The 16,442-nt window shown below is 39.9% G+C and overlaps 2 protein-coding genes across 2 annotated transcripts in view; both read right to left on the reverse strand.

Annotated features, from left to right (window-relative positions):
• SPTBN5 (spectrin beta, non-erythrocytic 5) overlaps positions 1–3,499 on the reverse strand; it is an 87,510-nt gene extending 84,011 nt beyond the window's left edge. The window contains exons 1-4 of the mRNA XM_019471587.1: positions 3,434–3,499; positions 1,762–1,994; positions 1,175–1,328; positions 66–266 (exon numbers count right to left, since the gene is read on the reverse strand). Coding sequence (XP_019327132.1) covers positions 66–266; positions 1,175–1,328; positions 1,762–1,994; positions 3,434–3,499 — 654 coding nt within the window. The remainder of the gene's footprint in view (positions 1–65; positions 267–1,174; positions 1,329–1,761; positions 1,995–3,433) is intronic.
• Positions 3,500–4,774: 1,275 nt separating this feature from the next.
• On the reverse strand, positions 4,775–14,472 carry LOC109279414 (spectrin beta chain, non-erythrocytic 5-like). Its single transcript, XM_019471588.1, has 6 exons — positions 14,362–14,472; positions 11,664–11,831; positions 10,231–10,360; positions 9,268–9,406; positions 8,175–8,403; positions 4,775–5,410 (listed from the first exon to the last, which is right to left on the reverse strand). The coding sequence occupies exons 1-6, from the start codon at positions 14,470–14,472 to the stop codon at positions 4,775–4,777; spliced, it is 1,413 nt and encodes a 470-aa protein (XP_019327133.1).
• Between the last annotated feature and the right edge of the window lie 1,970 nt (positions 14,473–16,442).

Consider the following 16,442-nt stretch of genomic DNA (forward strand, 5'->3'; position numbering starts at 1 on the left):
CATGGGGCAGAACTGAACCACATCCGTTCCCCCCATACCACACACCACAGCAGAGCCCTGCTTACCTGTTTGATGAGAGCTGCTGCCTGCAGGCGGCTTTTGCGATCAGCCACCTCATCTTGGAGCTGCTGCCACAACTTCTGGAGGTTGTCTGTCTGCCTCAGAATGTCCTCCTGGTGCGTAGGGTTCTTCTGGCTGAGCTCCCAGCCCCTCCTCATCACATCTGCACATACGGCCCTGTGGGAATTGCACTCCACTTCGAGAGCCTAGCAGAAGGATGGGAGACACGTCAGCAAAACTCACTCCCCACCAGCTGAGAGCAAAGAGGGGGTCCTATTCTCCACTACTGTAACACATACAATTCCAAGAGCCCTGTGTCTTATCCATGCCTATGACTTTTCCCTGAGCCCTGAGATGATTGCCCCTTGGCTCCCCACACACAAGTTACTGTCCTACTTTTTGTCTTTGATGTGAAGCTTGTTATGCAGTCTTCTCTGTAGGAGATACTTGTTTGTCGTCCACCAATTTAGCTGTCTTATGCTTTCCAGAAGCAACAAATACACAAACAGATGCACACAAATGTATATAAAAATTACAGAAGAGGCTCCTGTTTCAGTTTTGTCATGCAGGTTCTCAAGTCCACAGGTCTCTTTCACTTGTTCAGAGTGATTCTTTGCCGTAAGAAGGTAGTAGCTCATATAGCTAAACTTTTGATATTAGCCCACAGCAAGCTCTTAGGGAAAGTGGTAACAGATTTGTAAGCTCACACAATGTTATCCATCCTGTCTGTGGATATCTGTCTTCTTTTCCCTATCTCTTTCTTTCCCCACATCTCTCTTGGCCAGGAAAGGTGGGTGGGAAAACCAAAAAACTAGCAACCTTTTTTCCTTCCCATCCAAAGTGAGCTAATATGGAGCCCAGTGTCTTCACTAGAAGCTGCACTTCTACTCCAGTATACTGAAACATACTCCTTCTCTACCCTTTCCTTCCCCTCTTGGGGAAAAATCCCTATCCTATACATTTTTTAAAAATTCCGATCACTGGTCATGACACTTGAGATAACGAGTGGTTTGACAGCTTTCTTGAAGTGCTGCGCTGACTGAACTGAAGGACATAGATGTTCTAAAACCTTGCTATAATACAAAGACAAGGCACCACCAGCAAAGTAAGATACCTTGTGCTTCTGAATAGAGGCTGTAATCTGGCTGACATCTTTCCCTAATGTTGTCGTTCTTGCTAGCTTCCATTTCTCAGAGATCCACGATTCTTCCTCTTTGCAGTCACGGAAGAATTCAAAAAGCTTCAAAGCATCTTCTAGCTGAGATTTTCTGAAACAAAGAAACAAACAGTATATCTCAGTCAGAATTAGGATCCAATGGAGACAATGATAGCATAATCAAAGAGGAATTTAGAAAATCCAAAATTTGAATGCCTTTAACTCCTCTTTGTCATAGATTAATTTATTCATGGAAGAAGACAAAGGAAACAAAATTACATTTCCCTCTTCCTCTAGGAGATGAGATAATCACATGCTATTCAGACTTCACATAAAGTAAGTCATAATAAATGCTGAGAGTGAAGCTATTCTTCACCTATGAAAGCGAGTGATCTTTTTCAGTCAACTGCAATCAAGACACTCAAGTTGCTTGTGTTATGTCTTTATAAATGGAGAAATGAAAAATTTCAAATGCTGGGAAGCTGTGTCTTCTGATTAAGGGAGTGATTGGCCATAGAAGGAAAAAGCCATAAGCGCAGCCCTACCGTGACTTGCTCACAGCTATAAGGTTCTGATACAGCTGACGAAGCATCTGAACTTTCGCATAAAGCACTTCTGGTTTAACTGTTCTGTCCTTGCTGATTTCTGCTGTCCTCTGGGTGATGTGTGTTAATCTATCATCGTAGGAAGAGATCTGTGAGTCAACCAAATTGTGCTTCTGCAGCAAATCTACTACCTCCAGGAGCTGCTTCCCACAGTCCTGGGAATTCACTAGCACCTGCAAACAAAGTGAGAAACAAAAGGCATTGGCAGAGAGTGCATCCAGGGGCTCAGTACAAAGAAATCCGTTGAAAGGTTCCTGTTGACTCTTATAGCTTTTAAATGTAAAAGAATGATCTCAGCTAGGTGAAGCTGAAAAGCTGCTTAATTAGAGGAATCATACTTTTCTTTCAATTTCACAAGCTAGTGGCAACAATCCAGAGTTTCTATCTACTGCAGTACAAGTAATGGTCTCTTCAAATAAGCATCTGTTTTCACACCTAAGTTATTTCTATTGATTAAGCACTCAAGGTCTCAGAATTGTGGGCGCAAGGAATAGCCCTTTGCTATACACCCATCTGTAGGCAGATTGATTCACAGTCTGTATTTGGAGAATTCTATAATATCCCATTTTATGGTATGTTTTGACTGCAATGTTTTTTTTTGTTTGAGGGACTTACTTGCCTTTGCTATCTAAATAATGAAAATAAGTACTTCATAGTATTTAACTGGTGGCTGATGAAGGTACCAAGTGCTTAAAAGTCTGTCCTCTTTCTAACTGTATCAATGGATACAATTATCAATCCTATTGTAGGATGTTATCTTTCCTTACCTATCTTCTCCATATCCTCAAGCTATCACGGTTCCAACAACATTATTACCATTAGGTGTTCTTTGCTTACTAACATTAGAACAGAAAGATTCATAACTTATGGATAGCTCTTATCTTTAGTTTGAAATTCACAACTTCCTATAGCCTGTTGACTCTTTCAACTTAGGTACAAGGCAACCCGTAGTTGTAAGGATTTTTCTGTCTTTAAATAAGACAAGGCAAGACCAAAGGATGTATATATACTTCCTGCCATTACAAAATCAATATGAAACCAGTTATTTCCTATGCTAAAGAGAAGACTTTGGGCTCTGACACTCTGGTAACACTTGGAAATTCTTGCTAAAAGCAATCACTGTGCATTTACAGTGGAACTTTTCGCTCTCACAAGTTTCGGTACCTGAAAGCTAGACGTATGCCTGAGCTAGTCCCCAACTGTAGAATCACTGGAGGTACTTCCAGAAGGTAATCCAGAAGAATTATGTGGAATGGGAACAGGTTGCTGTTTTATTCTACTTTTGCTTTTACACTTCTAAATTTAGATGAAGATTATCTCCCATCTTTATTTTACTACATAACTTGAACCTGTAGTGCACTCCCTGTAATATCATATCTCGCTTTCTGATTAGGGAGAGCCCCTGTAGCAAAGCCTGTTTCTTCTCATGTAGTTACCTGCAATGATGAACTGAAATGCATAGTTAGGCATCTAAGTAAACATGGTGTATTTTTTCTATAGCTGATAGGTTTGTCTTCTGTTGGGACCAGGCAGTCCCGGGAACATGGGGGCTTTTTTAGGGACACACACTGGTAGCAGTACAAACTGTGTGTCGGTCGAGAGGGCTCAGTACCTGCAGCTCTTTCAGCTCTTCTGTAATGGCATCAATGTCCCTCAGGAGGCCCAGAATTTCCTGCATTGTACCCAGGGAGTGTTGTCGTCTCTGCAGCTGATCCAAAAGATCCTGCCATTGCTTTGAAATGCTGTTTTGCCTACAAAGGAAGGGAGAGAAATGACCAATTTGGACCAAAGACTTTGGGCAGCACTGGGAGATTCTCGGTGCTTGCAGCTTTAGAGGAGCTAAATGAACACACACAACTCTTGCCACTAGTGCAGGAGGACAGGCCATGATCACAAAACAGATCAAAGCAATGCTATTATCTAATTAGTGTGATCACGAGGAGGAATTTTGACTAGCACATCAACTGTCATTGACTTTTTTAATTTAGACATTGTTTTTTATGGATCCTCATACCTGACATCCCACATTGCTTTCATCTGATACAATGGAAAGGCTTGGAAAAAAGAAGTGGTCTTTAAATGGCTGCTTAAAGTAAAAAATTAATCTAAACCATATCATGAGTCACAATCTGATCTCATAAAGAGTTTGGTTTACTCTTTTATAACTGTTTTTCTTAGTTTTCTCACAGGTTTCTGATTTTGTCTGAACTTTGAAAAGCATTGAAATACCACAAGAGAAGTTATTTGTGCGGCATTCTTAGCCATTCCCAAATCAGACTATATTGATACTCAGAGAAGTCATAATTTCTCAAGATTTGCTCCAAACTGGAATCAATCTGAGAAGACTTTGTGCCTTAACTAATCTGTGTGTCCCCAAACAACACACAAACAGAAATGTGTTGATTTGAAAAAAAATTGTATCCCTCTAAGCATTTTTGATGGAAGATAGGATTTTTGGCAGAACAAGTATTTTCATATATAATGAAAATATTCTAAAACTATTTTTCAACAGAAATCAGCCTGAGGGTTTGATCATTCAAGAAAAAAAAAAAAATTTTAAAGATGATGAAGCATTTGTCTTATATGCTGAAACTGTTCACAGGTAGAAGAAATTCCTGCCAGTCCTACTCAAGAAGAGCAGAGCTACAATTCATAGCTACAATTCATTTTCTTCCACCACACCACAGAATTTCAGCTAATTTCAACCTCCACCACTACACAGTCTCATGACTGTCACTCACTTCTTCACGATTTGATCTTTGCCATGATAGTTCTTAAAGATGAAAGCATTTGTCTTATATGCTGAAACTGTTCACAGGTAGAAGAAATTCCTGCCAGTCCTACTCAAGAAGAGCAGAGCTACAATTCATAGCTACAATTCATTTTCTTCCACCACACCACAGAATTTCAGCTAATTTCAACCTCCACCACTACACAGTCTCATGACTGTCACTCACTTCTTCACGATTTGATCTTTGCCATGATAGTTCTCCTGGCTGATGACTGTGGCCATTTCATCCAAAGCTGTGAAGCGTTCCCTCCTGGGGAGTACATCTGCCACAATGGCTTCCAGCTTCTTACTGGCAGCCTCCATCCTGTCTGCGCTCTCCGGCCAGAAGTCCTGCTTCCCAATCACTTTCCTCATGTCTTCCAAGTAGGACTCACGCAGGGCTGCCTTATTCATGAACCTCTGGGCTAGCTGTTCCAGCCTTTCTAGCCTCAGCATCTCCTTCTGCAGTGCTTTTCCCCGGTTGTGCTCTGCCTTTTCCAGGATAATCCAGTGCTTTTCCACATCCTGCAGCATCCTCCCCTCTGGGGGCAAGTATGGCCGTTGGTTGTTGGCTCTCTGCTTGGTCCTGATGTTGAAGAGGTGAGCTTCAATCATGCCCTTCTCTTGATATTTGGGGGGTTTCTCCACAGTGCGAAAGGTCTTGAAGTTGGCCATGAGCAGCCACATTTCCTGAAGAGAGTTGGGGAAATGACGGTCATCCAGTTCCATCACCTTCTGTTTAATCCATTTCAGGAGGTCAGAGACCATCTGCTCATACAGAAGCTTCAAGTCATCTATCTCCTTCAGGAAGAACATGATCTGTGGTGGGAATATGAAGTTACAAGCCACATAAGAAGCAGAACAAAGCAAGGTGGGTGAACAGAAAACAACATCTTCATAAACCAAGCTTAGGATTCAAACAGTTGAATATATGTCAGGAAAATAGTATTTAACAAGCAGGTTGCCACAGTGGCAATTTTATACCAATGTGGTGATATAGCTGTCACATCTGAGGCCAGGTGAAATCCTAGAATAACCTTCCATAAAGCACAGATAAATAAATATTATTTAATGTCTCATTTCAGTTTTTATTTAAGAAAAGGTTAATTTTGGAATAAACAGCATGCATGTGGAGACTGTCAGCAGTTCCTATGCAGGCTGACTAGAAAGCAAGAATCCCAAACTGAGGGTTCAGATTTTTTGTTTCACAATGGAAAAAAACAGATTTTTTTTCCCCCATTCTCCTTCCTAAAAACAAAGCAATCCTATCCCATCTAATATGCAACTACCCCCTCTTAGCTTTACCACCTTAGGCTGCAGGAGACCATCTGACAAGATCCTGGTTCTCTCACATGCCCACAGCAGACTGTGGTCAAAAAGCCCCTTCTCAATTTCTTCTGTTGGAGCTGTTTTTCTTTATATAAATTATTAGAGAATGACTCATAGCCAAACAGGGATTTGGTAAGGAAGTTAACTCTGATTCAATACTAATTTTCCAAGTCCAGGACATATATCTGTTTCATTTGTGGTCTGACCTGCCTTTATTTCAAGTTCAGGTAAACACTGGGGCAAACATTTAGAATGAAATCCGTAATGAAATAGAAAGTGTTAGAATAAAATCATCCTTTCTTTCCATTTTACATTTTTTTCCATCTTTGTCTTTTTACTTTATATTATATTTTTTCCTCCCCCTAACTCAGTAGCCCTCCTGCAGACGTCAGGTTTAATGCTGAACAATGTTGTCTGCCTCTATCATTCCCCTGAGCGCGCCTGCTCCAAACAGGCAGGTTAGTAAGGGTAATTAGTAAGGCAGATAAGTAGGTAATCTGCTTTTACCTACCACAAAGCGCACTTGGCAATGAATAAGTGTCACAGTGTTGGAAGAGGAGTAAAACAGCACCAACCTTTAGTGCAGGAAAAGCAGCCCGTGACATCAGGGCTCCCTTCTGTATTTTCTGCCATCGTACCCAGTTCTTGCTGAAAGATCCTAGCAAATGCATGGTCACCTCACATGGGAGGGGGAAAGGAGATTTACCTCCCTGGGTTGATTCTCTCTGCCATCCTGGTCACACACTTAGTTTGAATGCAAAAGCTTACTTGACACATTCAGGCTTCCCTCCCCAATCCTATTAGTAAATTCAGAGCTGCCTATTTGAGGGGACTAAGGACATGAAGAGATTAACATCTGTTTTGTTCTCCTTCTGAATGTTTGTGTGTGTCAGAAATGCAGGAAGACAGGAACGCAATATTAGAGACGGGCTAAAAAAAGGGAAGGAGGCAAAGAGAGAAAAAGAAGCAGGTAAGTGAAAAGAGAGAGAGAAAAGAAAGAGTAAATATACCTATACAAAATGGAAAAAACAGTGGAGCACAACAAGAACTGAAAAAGAACAGAGTAAGAAATACTCTTTCTGTTTTTTCCCATAATACAAAAGTTATGTCCTATTTGATCCTTATAGTTCCTCTAATACATGCTTGGTGACTCAAGGACCGTTTCAGGTTTATCAGAAGAAATATGATGTCTCCTGGCCAAAATCCAGAGACTCGCGTGTAGACCAGTCAAATCCTACTGCCAACTCTCCTCACTGATGCCCAGTCTTTGTTTGACCGAATTCCAAGTCCTGCTCTCATCTAACACTTTTCTTCAGAGAACATCACTGTTACTGATACATGTTTCGGGATCGTCTTGTTCTTGTCCCAGACCACTTTGTTAGCTGAGCAAGCCCTGCTTTGCAAAAGCTTTTCACCTTGTCACCACCAGGGAAGTCTAGTTTGGATTTTTTGCACGTTCACGCACATGTGGATGTTCATGTAGGACCCATCCTGGGTGGGTAGGTTTTCTGTGGGCTATTTGTTTTGTATTTTTGACAAAACCAGAATAGGTTATTCTGAAGGTAGAAAAGAAATTCTCTCTAAGGAAAGTGGTCTTCAGTGGAACAACCACAAAATTCCTTCAGTTTTCCATCAACAGGATGCAAGTAGTTTTTAATAGAACTCATGATCATATGTGAGACAAAAGGTATGTTGAAACTGAAAAAAACCCTTTTTTTAGCTTTGGGGTTTTTTTCCCCTAGGAGTGTTTCCCCTTCTTTTGCACTCCCTCTTTTTTCATGTCTTTTTATTTATTTATTTATTTAGTACCTGACTAAGGAGTTCAAAAGAAAGGACGAGGATTTTCACAGGAAATAAAAATCCAAAGTAGTCTCATAGAATAAGGTATCATCTTTCCTATTAAATCAGAAAATTGTTGACTAGATCTGCTTTTGCCTAGCAGTAATCCTCCCAAGATTAATGAGATCTGTATGCCTCAAGCTGCCTTGGAACCACATCAGTTCTCAAACAGAAACTGTGAGGTCAAAAAGGGATTCATTTTCAGTGAGATAAATACAATCCCCTTTAGAGATCAGAGAGTCTACAGACACCTCTCAAGATTCAAGTGACGATAAGAGGCCTTTCAAAAGGCTATGCCATTTGATTCAGTTCAAACGATCCTGAAGTTGAGCTCGCACCAAAAAAAAAAAAATTCCAACATAAATTTAGCTTTATGTATTTAACTTTTAACTTCTGAAGTTAGCAATGCACTTACTTTGGTAAGTCGCTTTTGTATTGTCTGTCCTTGTTTCAGTCTGGAGAAGTAGTGGTAATAGAGTGACACATAAGTCATGATGGATCTCTCATCTGGGTAGGGTACTGCCACATCCTCAGCATCAAGCAGTTTGCTGATTCCTAGCTCTTTCTCAGCAACATCGAAGGCATTGTTCAGGTTTTTGATGGGCTGGTCCTGCCGCAGTGAACTATAGTGGATAAGATCAGGCCTGGGCAAGGAGAAGAACAGGGCGTGGAGGGGAAGAAAGATTTATGTTTGTCATAAGTTCTTTCAGATTATAAACCATAAACTGTTTATTAGACTAAGGAATGTGACATTAACGCTGACATTACTTTGACCCTGAGCTTCATTCAAGAGCATCACCCCTTGCCTAGATAACAGGAAGAAAATTGTCCCTTATGAAATTGAAGTACCACTCCCAGCAAATCTGCCCTTCACTTATTTATCCTCTTCACTGATGGGTGAAAACCAAAGCCCACTAGAGAGGCAATTCTGAAAAGGGAGGTGACTCCCAGCTGGGTAAATTAGAGGATCCCGCAGTGGTATCCTGCTAGAACATTCAGCAGAACTGTTAATGGGAGAAGAAATGTTCAAGGTTCTCCCAAGTGGTTTCTCTCTTCTGCTTTGGGCTGTTTTCTTCACACTTTTTCAAAGGGCCAGAGAAAGAGACTGAGAAGTTGTTACTCTGTTGCAGTTGAACCAGAAGGTATACATGCTCACAAAGTTAATACAATAAAACCAGTCTCTAAAATGACGACTTTTGAAAAGAGCAATGGGAACATGATTGAGGGGCTAAGACCAAATAATGGGCAGCATTGTTCAAATGTGTGATATTCCCTTGGAAATTCGATTTTATGCCCAACAAAAGGAACTACCAAACAAGAGCTTTTGGTCCTTCCTTCCTCAGAGAGAGAATATCCATTTAAGAAAGGAAAGTCTTCAGTGAGAAAGGGCAAAGGGAGAACTTGACAGTTTCTCGACAAATACTTGTAATTCAGACCCTGGAACAACTTGTGCCGGAGCTAGAAACAGCAATGAGCAACTCCTCCTGAACTGATCCATCAGATCTTACCTGTGAGCATGTATGAGTGCATTGAAGGCCAGCCCATCACTCCAGCTTTTGGAGAAGTCCTTCACATTCACATTGGAATAACTGGCAGTTTTATGCTGACACCAGAGTAGTAAGGCTTCATTGGCAAATAGAACGTCAGCTCTGCCTCCAAATTCTTCCTGTGAAGAGAGCAGGGAAAAGAAAAATCAGTGTGAACAATCTATGGAAGTAGCATCAGTGGGTTTACGCTTATGTTCCCAAAGATCACTTTGTATTACTTCTGCCCTATTCACAAATCACCTTAAAGTCACGACTTGCAGACAGAATCTGCCATGAAGGTAGACTGATTTAACATGAAAGTAGAAGTTTTCTATTAAAGTAAAAGTGAATTGAATGAACTAAAAAATTATAACATGAAATGCAGGTGTTAAAAAGTTTTTAAATGTTTCTCTTCTGCAACGTTTGTAGAAATCAAGTGGAAAGCAAAGCTCAGTTTGTTTGCTTCCTTAGCTGTGAACTAGAACTCAGAAACAAATATAATGTATCCAGGTCTAATGTTAGAAATTATTAACTTTGATTTCATAATACCTTCATAGGATCTTATCTTTCATGTACTTAGAGTACATATTAAATAATTTTAAAAAGAATACTTTTCTTCAGAGAAAGAGCAAAGTAGAAGCATGCAGTTCAAATCTAGAGAGAACTGTCATCAGAGAAATTCTTTCTGGAGTCAAAAGCCAGTAAAAAGTTTGTGGAAGAGAGTAAGGAACATAGATATCCTGTCTACCTCCAAGTTACTGTTTTCTGTCTGAGAAACTATAAAATGGATTCAATTGCTTTTAGAAATAGCTGGCTGAGTAACTGGGTAATATTACAAGACCTGCATGATCAAAACGGGTGGGGAAACATCATCAGAATGATCCTTGCTGGCCTGAAACTCTACAAAGTCTCTGAAATACTCTAATCAGGCAAAAAGACAAAGACACTGTTTTACCTTATCAAGTTTGATAGACGAAATCTGAAATCGAAGTATAATGATCCAGATAAGTCCCAGGATTAAGGTTCTGTCACCATCTACGATATTCTCAGGACCAATCACTTTTACTTGTACCTGCTAATAAACCAATACCCATTCAGCATAAAAGTACTCATGTCCTGCTCTCTGAAGGAGGTATCTGTGTAACAAGCTGCTATTGAAGAGGGTGTTCAGGCTGTTTTCTTACGGAAACAGGTTTTACGTGATGTCTTCATTTGTCTATATACCTGCGAGCTCCCATGTTCACCCCCTAGCTCTCACGTGCACCAAGGATGTGTTTCAGCAAAAGCCTGGCAGAGGGATGGTGGTCTCAAAGATTTAAAGTTCCTATAAGGGTTTTGAAAACTGGTGGTTAAGGAGAGGAAAGAAACACAATTCAGCGCTCCTTTCCTCCAAAGGAGTGACAGCAGGGCAAACTCAGAGATCATCTCCTCTATCTGGTCTCCAGTCAGCTAGTCAACATATAGTTCTTGGGCTCACCAAACAGTACAAACATCCTACTAAACAAGCCATGGCTGCCTTCTCCACTATTACTTGAGCAGCAAGCAGGGTTGTAGTTTATGACAACAAGGCGGTATCTCCTCAAGAAGTCTGAGCATGCTATACTGGCTCCTGCTACCTGCATGATCCCCTCCCTGGAGGTTGGACTCATGTGACAAGTGCATGTGACAAGTGATGGTTGGCTGGTCCAGCTGGCAGAGCCTGGATGTGCACATACCACTGGGCCTTACACGGTGTGTACCCTTAGCAGGCATATGTCAGCTGGAGCCCCGTGCTGTATTGCATTTATTTTGTAATTAGCAAAAATCCAGACATTATATACTTTCCCACATCTACTGCTATGAAACCCCTCTGCTCCTTTGGATTTCATAGCACAGAGTTTTGTGTGATGATTTTCCAGAGACGTCTACAATAAATTGTTTGCTTGGAAAAGAAAATAAATTACATACTAATTTGTAGCTGAAATGAGGATGCACAACTGGAATAAATAAAACCACTGCAATGACTTGCTGAAACTGTTAGAATCGGAGCTCTAAAAAAATCTCCATTTTTATACCAGGTAGCTTCACCTTTGCCTAATGATGTTTGCTCTCCCCCAACATCTGGGAAAACACAACATCTACAAAGATATAGAAATGAAGCATGTTTTTTCATTTAGGCGTGACTTGTTTTGGGGGAACATTAGCTGTTTATAAGTCATGTTACACAAATAAAGAAATTCAAATCTGATTACTTTTTTTTTCTTTTAATAATACCCCTGGCCTGTCTTCAAAGAATATCTTACTGTGTATTAGAGGGGGAAATCATAATGAACATAATTCTATAATTAGTTAGTAACATACATAAGCTATTGTGATCTCTAATATCAATATTAACTTACCTTGGATTTCAGAAATGTGATGGCTTTGCTGTTGTTCTCTAGAAAATGCACTCTCATCTTTCCCCGGTTCGGTCTGGGCAAAGCTTCTCCAGAGAGCAGCTCCAGGAGTTGCATGAGAGAGATGCCATCCTTCAAGTCTGTGTAAATATCTTCTATCTCAACCTTTACCTGTGAAGACCCGTCAGACAATACAGACTCTGGCTGAACATTTGGCCCACAGAACACTCTACTTCTAATACTAAACAAACAACACATTCTTGCTGTTTCACGGAGTCTGCTGTATGTCGGTGCATATAGGCGAAAAGTGATGAATCTTAATTCACAAAAAATGGATTTGCAGGCGGACTGACATTATTTATGAAAGTAGGCTGAAGTAAAAAAAACAAACAAACCCACAACTGGCAAATAAAGAAAAAAGGAGATTTTGAAAAATATTAAAAAGTTCAGCATTTTCAAAATCAAACATTTTGGAAGTACTGACATTTTCTATTTCAGTTCAAATGAATCTTTTCAACTTTTTATTCTGAGCAATGCATTTCATTTAAAAATTGAGCTGATAATCCCATTCAGTGACTCAGTTCTTACTCCATAGTCTCAACAAAGTCTATTACATCCTGCTTAGACCTGTGCTGTCACCATATTTTTAGCCAGAGTCTCACACTACGCAAAAGATTAAGATCTTTTACAAAAATGTATTTCATTTCTGCCAGTAGTGAGGTCACCCAGTGCTTAGGTGATACAACATGACATAGTGTGTACTCTGACCTAACAAGAACTTGCCTTGGGTGTTTCCTTTTGGCCTTATGCCACTAGCCATCGAGAAGTGACATTAAAACCATACCACACACCCAACAATAATTTACTGTGATTTTGAAATCATGGTAAATAATCTTTTTGTCTTCAGGGAAAAAAAAATTCTTAAGTTAAATAGCAGCTTTTTTTAATTCAGAGAATAGTTACATGTAGGGGAAAAGAAGGACAAGTAACAGATACGCACTTTTTCATTCCTGACCAATTATTAATCAGTTTAACAGATCTTTTCTCCAGGGAAAGAAGAAAACACTGAAAGTATAAAAGCAACTCAGAGAGACTTTAAGTCTGTACTGTGTGTGGAACAAGAATTTACAACTTTCTCTGACTGATTATCTCCATGAAAAACTCCCTGTTTAGTTGCCAACTTTATTTCTTTTTGCATATTAAATAAACTTAAAATTCTGCCTACGGTATATTACCATAAAAAAAGTTAAAGCTGTTCTATTCTGTGACACTTCTATAAATGAAGAATAGTTCCATTTAAATTTGTAAAGAGACAGTCTTCATATATCTGCTTTATGCCTCAGCCAGCAATAGTTTTAATAGCTTTGTTGCATCATTCTTCCCATAAAGATACCAATCACAGATTGCTTAACGAATTCAATCCAATAGCATCCTTAGTGCCAGACTTGAAGTAGTCAACAGTGCAACTGAGAATACTGCAGTGTGCTGTAGCATGATCCAATCACATTAAAGTGTGTGTTGAAAAGCTGAGACTACATTGCTGGGAAGACCTAGATAAGATGTCAGTCTCTGCACTGTTTCTTACCGTATATGGTTTGGAAAGCTCTCGCAGGCTTTTATGATACATGAACAAGTACTGTGCAGGCAGTTAAGACTGGCATTTTAATCTTTGAACTTGAAGGTGTTTTTAAAATGAGAAAGTATATGTATTTATCTGGAGATAAACAAATAATTTGCTACAGCATAAAAAACTAACTTTCTGCAGGTGGCAAAATGAGAATGTGTTTTGCAGTTCTTCTCTCACGGTAAGAAAAATAAATTTAAAAGTTTGTTGTGGTCTGAGGCTGCCTTTGCACCAATCACCAGCTTAAAACATTACACTGAAAAAAATGCATCTAGTACTGAAACATCATATAATAGTGATGAGGTAGAATGGAACCAAGAGACCTTGTCCTGCTTGGTGTCGCCAAGGTCCATTTTCATTAATATCAACTACATTAATATCAACTACAGACTCTGGAAAAGGGAATTGGTTTTGGATGATGTAATTCCCTACTGTGACACAGCTACATCATTTGTGCCTGAAATGAGTTTATCTGCAGTAAGCCTGGAGACTTTTGGAATATGTTGGGGTTACCTTGCACACACAAATCAACTGTACGCTAGCTCTGAAGCTTTTTGGAAGTCTGAGGCTTACTGAAAACAAACTGGTCTATACTTGCATGGTAGTATGTCTGAAATTGCTACACTTAAGGCAACTTTTTCAGAGACATTGAGCGGCAAATCAAGCTGGACTGATAAGGCAAAGCAGAAAGTCTTAAATTTTGGCCAGGCAATTAAGAACTGAGCATTGTTTGGGGAAATCCAGACACTTTACTTATAGGAAAAAGAAGAGCAAATAAAGATCTTCCTCTGAAATGATCACCAAGATACAGTGGACATCACTATATGACAGGGTTATAAAGTCTACAAAAGTGAACCCTAATTTCAAGGAAGACTGGTAACATGGACAATGGAGACAGATGTAAGGTAAAAGATACAGGCTGGAGCACTCTGGTTAGTCAAAGCCTTCCTTGCTTGCATATATGTGTAATGACAACACTCAGGAAAAATATGTAAAAAAAGAACATAAAAAAAGAATACAGAGGGTGAAATAAACTAAAAAACAGAAAAAAATCCCCAAATTGAAGGAGCTACCTACATTATTCCTGAAGAAGACATTGTTCATCCAGTTGGTGAAGGTTTTCTTTTGCATGGACATACGCTGCTCCTGCAGCTTTTTGATATGATCTTTTTCATATTCGGTACCCATGGTCACCTAGGAAGTCAGAAACTCCAGTGAGGTGCTCAGTGCTGAAGAGATCTGCCTGGTCAGCTAAAAAAGCCAGTAACATGCCCAGTGTATGTAGGAAACCCAGCCCCAACAGATACAAGATTCAATACCACACCCAGTATAATACCTTAATTTCCTTTTGCTTGTACTTTGCACTTTAATTTCACTCAACTTTATTTTTAACTTACTTGAGTTCTCCCTTTTAAAATGCTTCTCTAGTTTCAGGGTGAAAATGTGACATGTACCTGCGCAGCTTTACTTTCTTTCTTTCAGTCTCTCCCCAGTCACTTGATCCCATGAGAAGCACCATGATCTGAAAGCTATCAATAACTTCCTTGGGTGTGCTGGAAGCACATGACAGAGAACTGATCTTAGATCCTGTCAAAAGAGGGATCTGCAAATCACTTCCAATGTAGTGCTTGAAAGTGTGTTATGTTCTCTGGGGACTGGTTGAGACGCTGCTGTTGGCTTTCAGACCACAGTATTTCCAACAGAAATCAAATAGCTGCTTAGAAAGGAAATGGAACCAACTTGGTTCTTTCCTCTCATGAGGAGATGTCACTGTAAGGATGGTGCCACAGGTTCATAATCACATGGAAAAGGTCCTGGGCTGGAAGTCGGGACGTGTTATTCCTCTTCCCCAGGCTATCACAGACTTGTCTGCCTCATCCATATCAGTGAAAAATCAGGCTTGTAATTCATCACAGCACCCAAGCTGAACATTCAGGAAGATTAGAAAGGAGGAGTCTTCCCTTTAGAGTTTGTGACACAATAAACTGGATTTCAGCTTAACTGAACAACTCTGGGCATCATTTGGCTTACGGTGTAAATCTATAACAGCAGTGACCTTGCTGTTATGAAGGCAAGAGAATCACTTAAAAAAAAACCAAACCAGTGTAAGATCCATAACTACAGACATCTTTAGTGACCAAACATCATCTGCTTGGACTACTGCCATAATTGTAAGTATTACCTGGATATCAGCCTAGCTGTGAAACCAAGAAACCTGTTGTAATGGTGGAAGAGGAGAGAGGTGTCTGCTGCTGTCAACCCACTGCAAAGAGAAGGGAATGAAAAATTAACAAACTGACAAACTGCAGAGGTGTGGAGCAGGGTGACCTGCTTCCCAAATATACCGTGTCCATTTTGTGAAGGCCCAGTTCTGAGCTATCCTGGGCTCTGTGCCCTTTTAATTCATTAAACATAAAATACTGAAAAAAAAAAACATTATCTGTCCTAGTGTGAGAAGACAGCAATAGGGAACTAGCAACAGCAGCCACTGCAAATGGGAAGTTGCTTGCCTGATAGTTTTCCGTGCTCTAATAAATATGAAGAATGTTGCCATTTTACAAGATGAAAAGGTGTGGGAAATGCAGAAGCAATGATTTGTTACTGCATTTTCTATTTTTTTTTTTTGGGGGGGGCAGATGTTTCTTAACCCCCAGTGCTTGACTTCTGCAAAACAGGGACAGCATTGAAGCCTGACAGTTCAGCAGCAACACAGGGAAGGATCACGACCATAGATGAAAACCTTAAGAAAGGAAGAATTTAGCAAAGTTTGAAATGGAACTGTAAAGAAGATCCTCACAATATTTTCTGACCTTTTGGGCTAGTTCAGCACTGCCTACTTTCTCCATCTGGAGAGCAGATATTCAAAGAATTGCCTTTCCCTGCCAGAGGTGTGATATTAACTCACTCTCATGTAATAAACCCATACAGTTAACCCATACCATAATGCCATTTCTGAATTTGCCAAATGGTTCTCAGAATGTCTGCGGGGTCCTTTTTTTAAAAGGGTTGTTATCCAAGCATTACAGCCACCCTGAACAATGATCAAACTGATTTCATTTAGGTGCAAAGGAAGCTTATTTGTTGAGCTATTGCCTCACACAATAGCTCACCTGTTTTATTAAATTAAGTTAGAAATGCTCCCTGCATTGCTAGATGAT

Source organism: Aptenodytes forsteri, unplaced genomic scaffold (genome assembly GCF_000699145.1).
Source record: "Aptenodytes forsteri isolate BGI_AS27 unplaced genomic scaffold, ASM69914v1 Scaffold146, whole genome shotgun sequence".
Lineage (NCBI taxonomy): Eukaryota > Metazoa > Chordata > Aves > Sphenisciformes > Spheniscidae > Aptenodytes > Aptenodytes forsteri.